Genomic DNA, 8,869 nt, shown 5'->3' with positions numbered 1-8,869 from the left:
TTTCTTTCTATAGGATGCCACCCGCTCCACTCCAAAGCTAGTTTTGGATACTTATAAATATAGATTTAGCGCAATCTATAATTCTATAATTTTGCTAATCGTACTGGCTCAATCGAATAATTTAATAAAATTTTTAGTCTAATCATCTAGATAGACCTTAATTAGGATCTTAAGCCTAGCATCCTCCCTCCAACTCCACTTCTTCCCTTCCGCTAGCCCATGCAAACGTCATTCCAAAGCCTAATTGTAATCCTAGTTTAGACCCTAAATTGGATTCTGCCAATCTACTCACTTATTAAATTGGGTCCGGATCGACCTTGAGCCACTTGCAAGACTGGCGTGCAGATTTCAATCATCCACGTCCAAAGCCGATAGAAACCGCGAAATACCTCGCCGGCATCATACCCTCTCCATATAAAGCTAAAAAAAAAAGGACTCTGTGATAAGTCCTTGGCGGTTTCCGCTTCCCACGGAGTTCTCATACTTGCTCTCCATTTCAAGCAACATAAGTTTCAGTTTCCGTACAAAAAAGCACTCAATGCTTCCCCCGTCTCTCTCTCTCTCTCTCTCTCCAGCCTCCTGCCGCTTGCCCGCTTTCGAATCCAACAACCCGCACGTCGAGACAGAGAAGCAACGGCACGAGCAATAGAAAAAAGTACAATATAATAATAAATAAAACGAAAAGGCCAACGGTAGAATCCCAAGGATGGAAACGGTTCGTACTCCGGCTTGCGGATTCTCCATATCCCTTTTTCTTTCCCATTGAAAGAAGCAATCCAAAATTAACTTGAAAGGAAGCAGAGATCAATTGACTAGTCTTTCCTTCAACCTGAATTCATGAAAAAAAGTAGAGCCCTCAACCGGAAGAAACCAATAACAAAAAGAAACCATTAATGTCGCCAAAATTTTGTCATCGTTTAATGCAAATTCCGTCTGTCTCTCTCTCTCTCTCTATTCAATAACTCTCTGCGTTCAAGTTTTTTTCTTTTTTTGTCGCTCAGACTAAGAAGACCTCAAAGCTGTCTTCCTTTACGGATCCACAGGAGGGGCAGGCGTTCAGGAAGGCCTCGCAGAGCTCGCACGCGCAAAGATGCCTGCAGGGGAGAAGCAGCACGCGAGAAGATCGAGACCCGCAGACCTTGCACAGACCCATCCCGTTCTCCACCTTCGGTTCCTCCACCGCCCATGGGTGGCCGGAGCACGACACGGCGGCGTCAGCATCCGGCGAGGAGTCGCCGGTGGAGGAGAGGCAGGGCTCGCGAACTTGCTCCAGGATGCGGTTCAGAGACACGGCCATGGCCTCGTTCTCCCTGGCGATCCTCTGCCACGTCTCCCTCTCCTCCTCCGCTCTCCTTAGGCATGCTTCCACCTCCATTATACGCTTCCGGGCCTTCACCAATTCGCCTTCTTTCTGGCTCAGAAGGATGGAAGACTTCGACTCGAGACTCCGGAGAAGCGAGGCCATGTGCTGCTTCCTCTGCTGGTGGAGCGCGGCTCTCAGCAGGTTGCTCTGTTTCAGAAGCAATACAAGACCGAATAAAAATTCGATATTCCACCAACTTTTCATCAAGAAGATCAAACTTGTGCTTGATTCGAAGAAGAAGAAGAAACGTACCTGGAGGCGAAGGTACTGATCCGTCTCGTTCCTCTGTTTCTCCAACAGGTTAGTCAAGGATTGATCCATGAAAAGAGGGAAACTGGCCGGGGAATTGGAAGGCGGAGCAACCGTCGCCGGTGGTGAAGGAGAAGAAAACAGACCCATCATCATCTGCTGCCGTTGCTGCTGGTATGGCTGATAGAGATCGGAGGGCAACAAGCCACCTTCCATCCACTCCACACCACCGTTGTCGAACAGGGGCAGCGACGCTTCCACGGCCACTCGAAAGCAGAACCAAAAGAGCAAAAACAAAGAGGGAGGAGAAAACACAAGGAGAGAGCAGAAGTGCAGATGGAAACAGAGAGGAGGAGAGCAGGAGTTATAATAGGTGGAGCAAAAGGTGGTGAAGTTTTTTCGTGATGCATATTATTCCGAATAAATCTAATTCTGGGATTGACCCAAAAGTGGAAAGAAAATCAGGATAGCGTCATTATTCTAAACACGCGTCCGCCGGGAGCAGCGCATACATGTCTTACCTTCCGAAACCGCGAGATTTCGTTTGCCCTTGTTATTCACCCCTTATTCCTCTCCCCACCCCACCTTGCTAAATATAAGGACAATCAATGTAATACCTATATCAGAAAAAAAATCCCCAGTAATTCATATTACTTTCCTTTCTTTTCTCCTCAAATTAATGTTGGAAATCTAAAGTAACTCTTTCGTTCTCATTATACGTAACTTTTAATTAATCTCATAATTACTATACTAGCAATAATTATTACACTAGAAGATAATATTATTATTTATAGAATTAACAATATTATGGCACTTGTATTTATAGAATAAGGTTGCAGGGCAGGAGGTTCGGAAGGCGGGTTTCTTCGGACTCGTTGGTGCTGACGAGAGTCCGAGTTGTCCATACGTGAAGAACCTGTGATATGCTAAATATATGGTTCATTAATATAATTTATCCATGGGATAAGAGGTTGTTAGCTATTTATTTTTAGCTTTTTTTCCGCCTCCTACGCCCATCCAGCACCTCGCAGAGATTTTCTGGACATGGAAGTTTGATGTTTTTTCATCATTGAGCAGTCTTCTTTCTCTTGATAGTGCTAACCATGCTCAGACAAGATTAGTATGGGTACCAGATGTACAAACAAAAAATAAAAAAAAAAAGAAAGCAAGAAGGAAAGATGGGTTGTGGGGTGGGGGTGGGGGAGGGAGAGAGAGAGAGAGAGAGAGAGAGAGAGAGAGAGAGAGAGAGAGAGAGGAGGTATCTTTGAAGAAAATTTAGCTAGATAGAGATAATTACGTTTACTATAATTTTTGGACCAACAAGAACAGTAATGAGTTCGATGGGAACAAGTAGGACTGAGTCAAAATTGAAACGGAAACAACACGGGAACTATCCATTATAATGCGGAAAGCGTATCACCTTTTTGAGCTCCTTGCCATGAATGAAACTAAGGAAAGTAGGAGATGTTCAATGTATTGTTTGAAGTCAAATATGTTATCTATTTATCCATCTCTTTCGTTGAAAGGATAGTAAATCACATTAATGGAAAAAATGGGAAGTCATTGAAAATACAGCCACCTTTCACGTCTAACCGTGTGGAATCAGGCTGGCTCTCCTTGCCACTAAAAGTACGATATTTTTCTTCCTTAGAAATGGAGAAATTATTATTAGATCAGGTCCAGTGGAGCAATTCAAATCCCGGAGCATATATAAGGTGGATAACAAGTTATTAAGTTTATATGAAATGATGTATAATATCTATATCCATCCTTTCTCTTTTAATGATGGACATGCAACTTTGGTTGAGTTAATCCAAAACCTGACTCTTTTGCCTCGGGTCAAACAACAAACATGCGATGTAGGCTAACTTGGCTCAATCTTGGATTGGAAAAGGTCAGCCAAATTAAGTTGGGTTGCATTCAGATTGGAGCTTGAAAAAAAATCAAGTCAACTCAAATTCATGCAGTGTGTCATCAATCTTCCCTTGTCCCAATATACCTAGCATCTCTATTATATTCTCCTAGTTCAGATCACAATCATGATCGAAGCATGCATGAAACATTGAGCAAAGTATTATTAAGACAGACTGACCAACCAATGGCCAACTGAATGCATCGAGTCGAAAGTTTATAACCAGGTTGGGATTCAGTATTATGTCATTGAATTAGGATAGGCATTGTTCTCAAACCTACCGTCCCTGCCCAACTTGCTTCCCCAGTTTCACAAAAGGAGTGGCATGAGTATGTAATCTACTGTTTGTAGAGCTTGTCAATAGGAGACAAGTATATTAATTTAGCAATAATGAATTTTAAACTTATATATGAGACATTTGTGCTATTATATTAAACAATCTAGATTTGCATTAACCTATTCCAAGCTCAATTTAGTCCAAATTTTGGTTCATTTTAATAAATTAGCATGCCAAGGGACGACACACTGTAAATTGTATCTCCGAAGGAATTGCTTAGGTGCAAAAACCCAAAGTAGACAGGCCTCCTCAAAGGCAAGCCTGCAGGCATAAAGAATTGGTGCCCAAAGTAGAGGCCTTGCGTTTCACAAACACAAAGACCTCTTTTTGGTTCATTCATAATTATAAGGCTTCATTCTTAGATTTTGAGGTTGTTAGATTCATGAGCTCTTGGTTTTTTTTTAATTATTTTCATTTTAATCATTTGTCCTCTTTTAATTCTCGTATATCTTTGTCGTTTAAGAATTAAGAGGTGTGATCAGGTGATGGCGATTGGTCTTCTTCAGCAATGAGGAAGCTATGGCTGGACTTGGAGGCCTCTGTACGTGGCTTGTGCACACCAAACAAAATGTTCTAAGTAGTATTTCCTTGGTAACCATGTTGTAATATCATCTCACAGACTGTTGTTTTAAGTCAGCAAGAGAAGTGCTACTCGTGGAGCATCCTAGGGAATTGCTCCCACAAAATCCTTTGCAGTCTCTTGATCTCATGTGTCCAAAATAGGATCTGCCACCTTAGCTTCATGGAAGCTTCCCAGCTACACTTGATGGCTGACTTTTTTTTTTCTTTTTCTTTTTTTGGAGTGGTACAATAACGGCTCACACCTTACGGGTATCCATGCAGTCAATAAGATCAGAAAACAAAATGCCACAAAAAGGCTCTGACGTAGACTTATAATCTATCCAGATAAAACCTCCTGAGTGATGAGTAGCATAGGAGGCAACACAGTCAACAGCACAATTGGCCTCCTGATATCCATCCGCCTTGTCTAAGTCGGAGTCTAAGCTTCTACATTAGATCAAGCGAGCACTCAAGGTACCTGGGCATAGTTAACAAGGCTTGAAATGGAGGAGGATGCTATATGTGTTGGAAGTCTCCTTCCTTTTAGTAGTTTGTAATGTTGAGAGGGGTTTTAGTCCCACATTGCTTGTGTGGAGTTTTTTAAATAGCTTTATAAGCATTCATATCCTACACATGTTAAAGTAACTTTTTGGTGGGAAGTTGTGAAGGGAAAGTTAATATTATATTAATCAAAGATTGGTAGTTTTTATTCATTTTGCACAAAATAACTGCACTAGCAGTTATGTTTTGAACAGACAGTGCTCCAAAAATTGTGTTGGTTCCGAGTTTAGTTCAGGGTTATAAATAGCCAATGTCCTTCACAGATTAAGTTAACTTGTTCTACAAAATCTTTCATTCCGTTGTTCTGAGGAATCCTAGTTTTGCTGGCTAGAATTCTATTTCGGTTTTATTGTATCCTGGAGTGAATTTGCTGGATTACCAACAGCAACGTAGTGGGGCAAAATTTGCTTAAGGACAGTGTTAATTTACGCTTTAAGGCCGGTTTCAAATACTAGAGATCCTTCTGCTTCAACAATATGGAATTTATTTATCAGCTAATACAATTTTTGCTCAAACACTTGACTGACCATTTTATGGAATAGACTTTTTAAAGTTCGAAACTAATGATATAGCAGGATTTGGGTTGCATCTTCCGCACAAAAACATGACTGATCTTTTTTGATGGCATCGCCCATTACATTGCGCATCACAGCACTCAGAACTCCTTCATTCACCCACCTGCATAGATCTCGGTGCAACCACCGGACGATCCAATGGTGTAGCCGTGTGTGAAGGAAGATGAATCCTTCTATGCATGAAAGATACAACTCGAATCCAGCCTAGCATGCTTTATAAACGATGCAGCACCATCAAAATATTATAAAAATATCAAATAATGTTCTTGGAACTCAACTAATGTTATCCCGGTGAATTCTAAAAATTATAATGCAATATTCTCTAATGTACAAATCGGTATACCGACACTAGCAGTTTGTTCATGAATCAGATACGTGCCTCAGCATTCCAACGGGGCATGAGAAAACCCATGCGGTTCCCACTCACGATAACGAGATACAGACAAATCAGAGTCATGATTGGCACGTGATATTGTGCTTTTCTTTTTTTGGTACAACGTATTGTGCTTTTTGAAGGACAAGCGTGCTAGCCTCGTGAAGGTGGTGGTGCTAGCGCTAATTTATTATTATTATTATTATTATTATTTACATAAAACAGATGAATAAATTTAATACAAGTATATTCACAGTAGTCAAAATATAAAATATACCAATGAGGGATGCCAAAAATACACCACTCATCTAGAGTTTTTTGCGAGCAACAAAGAATACAGCGCAGCCTTTGGCTAGAGGTACAAATAGGTCAAATTGGACTGGGTCATGAGTGACCCCGACCCAATCCAGTTTCTTATTAGGGTCCTGATGTTGGACCCAAACCCAATCCAATAGAAAATCGGATCGGGTCCATTGTTAAAATTTCTGACTCAACAGATCATTCGGGTCAGATCTATGTGTAACCTGGTCCCAACTAAAAAAAGTAGGATCCGGGTGGATCTAGTTCGGAGTTCGAGTTGGGTCCATATATAATCCGATCCCAACTCAAAAAATTCGGGTCCAGGTAAGATCCAGTTAGGGTCCGAGTTGGGTCCAAATAAATTTGAAAGAATATGACGGTGTTTATGAAGTAGAAAGCAGCTTCAATGACTTTCTTTTAAATATTGAAAGACAAAAAGCCACAAACCAGATAAAGTTGACTAGCTGCAAAAACAATATGCAGTGCTCATTAAATTAGATTTAGGGAACAACCCAGGTTTTCGTACACAAGCTTTTTCGTGGTCCAATTGTTACTTTGTTGCTATAGATGCTCATTATGCTTTAATAAATCTTCAAAATCAAGCAATGAAACTGTATGAATCATTTTATATTTTGAACTAGACCTATAAACTCAAGATGCAAAATATTGCTCACATACCAGACATGCATATCAGTCAATCATAAGGCATAACTTAGAGAACAGTATAAACTCGAGCTTTTTTGGGCCATAATAGTGTACTAAGTTTGGTTTAGGTTAGGTCGAGTCGTAGGACTGGAAATCCAAAATTATCTAAAACTCAAACAGATCGGAACGAATCGGGTCTGGTTTGAATTCAGTAAACCCAGACTCGATCCGAATAGAATGGTCTTGATACAACCTCAATTGATATTTAAAAAAGGTGTAATTTGATTTGTTATGTTTAATGTGTGTGTATGTATATATATATTGCAGATGTTTTTCATGTCAATTTAAGCTTTTAAGATTAAATAATTAATATAATATGAAAACTTAAGTTTGTTGGAGATTATGAGTTGGATAATTATTTGTGACTTTAGTATTATTTAGTTAGAGAATGCTTTGGATTCCATGGTGTTACTTTATTCTGTTGGAAATTTTAAAGGTTAACATTCCACTTTCTTTAGTTATCACTACCTTGAAAAAAGAAAGAAGAGAGAGAACGAGAAAAAGGGTTTGTCTTTTTCTGCTTTCCGCTGGAGTAGGAGTAGGGATAACATATCATAATGGTGCAGAATATTGTTAAAAAGTTGTATACAGGGATCCGATTAGAGTTTTCGTGCCAAAGAATACCGAGGTTTTTCACGTGAGCATGACTACACTGATCATACTTTGAGACGTGTGATGATCGTGTTCTATCACACCTCTCAAAGTGGATATTGTGCGTAAGCGGGCAGTCACGTAGGCAAAAAAACCTTAGCCGTTTTCAGTTTATACGTAAGCCACGAATGAGCCAGATAATAAGCTAGGGTCTTATTGTACAAAACATCATGGAAGGCCCTGAGCATCTCTCTCCTACATCCACAGACTACCGTCTGAGTGACTAGCTATAGAAAAGGTCATCCAATCTACGGCCTCATTGGCCTCCCTGCAAATATACTTGGCCATGGAGGCCTCTTCGTCCCTGCACATGGCCCAAATATCTCGGAGTAGGGGATGGTCCACCCCAAGCCCGTTACGCCTTGGGATATGGTTGGAAGTTTACCCAAAAAAATATTTTTTTAGTTTTGTATTTTTGTGTCCCTGAGATGCTATAGGCAGGACTTGGAATCTTGGGTGCCTTGTTGCATACTGTTATGGGCCGTCAACTGTAGAAGTGTCAATGGGCCAGATTGGGCCTACACCTAAATTTAGCCCACATTACAACCTCAGGCTTTTGCCTAACCCGGCCCTGAACTGGCTCAAGGTCACCTTGTTGCCCAAGGTCAAATTGCCTACTTGTTTGGGCCTCATCCTTGTTAATTTATTTACTAAGAGATCAAGGCATAGGGATATGGGCGGGCCGGGCATGATCATAGTCACAGATAGTAAAAAGAAGAAATAAATGATAAAAAACATTTGGAAGAAAATATTTACTAATAAATAAGACAAAATGGGCTCTGAAGCTGGTTTCACATGGTCAGTCTTGTAGCATGAAGTTTTGCTGCTTCAGTTCCCGTGTGTGCGTGTGTGTGTGTGTGTGAGAGAGAGAGAGAGAGAGAGAGAGAGAGGGAAATACAAAGCCCAAAGAGTTCCCCCAGAACATAAAATATGGTTTCACCATATTTTTGCTTGCATGACTATGCTCCTGTCTCTACAATCGCCTATTATTAAGGCTGCAAATGGATCGTGTTAACCTGTGACCCGACCCGACCTAATTTGGAGGACCTACGGGGCCGAGTGGGGTCTGATGCTATGCCGGTGAAAGTAAGAATCGTATTGCAGTGTACTCTATTCTAGAAATTGGTATACCGAGCATTAGCAGTTTATGACTAAGGTTTTGCCACATCTTACGCTCACTAGCAGCATTCCTTACACTGCAACGGGGGGATGAGCAAGCTCATGTTGTCCCCCCTCTACCCTAATGACGAGGCGTAGACAAATTGGAGTCTCGAGGTGGCAC

At 40.9% G+C, this 8,869-nt stretch overlaps 1 protein-coding gene across 1 annotated transcript; it reads right to left on the bottom strand.

Moving 5' to 3' along the window:
- Positions 1-92: 92 nt before the first annotated feature.
- Positions 93-2,184, bottom strand: LOC113463563 (E3 ubiquitin-protein ligase BOI-like). The gene is made up of 2 exons (XM_026809429.4): positions 1,616-2,184; positions 93-1,510 (listed from the first exon to the last, which is right to left on the bottom strand). The coding sequence occupies exons 1-2, from the start codon at positions 1,826-1,828 to the stop codon at positions 998-1,000; spliced, it is 726 nt and encodes a 241-aa protein (XP_026665230.1). The 5' UTR covers positions 1,829-2,184; the 3' UTR covers positions 93-997.
- Between the last annotated feature and the right edge of the window lie 6,685 nt (positions 2,185-8,869).

This window comes from Phoenix dactylifera, chromosome 3, assembly GCF_051530095.1.
Source record: "Phoenix dactylifera cultivar Ajwa chromosome 3, Ajwa_hap1_PhDact_Kaust_v1.1, whole genome shotgun sequence".
NCBI classification, from domain to species: domain Eukaryota; kingdom Viridiplantae; phylum Streptophyta; class Magnoliopsida; order Arecales; family Arecaceae; genus Phoenix; species Phoenix dactylifera.
The sequence above is the reverse complement of the archived record's forward strand: the minus strand, read 5'-3'. Positions and strand labels throughout refer to the sequence as shown.

What these genes read in the sequence shown, in the direction of transcription:
- LOC113463563 (XM_026809429.4), bottom strand. Translation starts at nt 1,828, where the DNA reads ATGGAAGGTGGCTTGTTGCCCTCCGATCTCTATCAGCCATACCAGCAG. An exon ending in ATCAGTACCTTCGCCTCCAG is followed by an intron (nt 1,511 to 1,615) that starts GTACGTTTCTTC and finishes CTTCTGAAACAG; the next exon opens with AGCAACCTGCTGAGAGCCGC.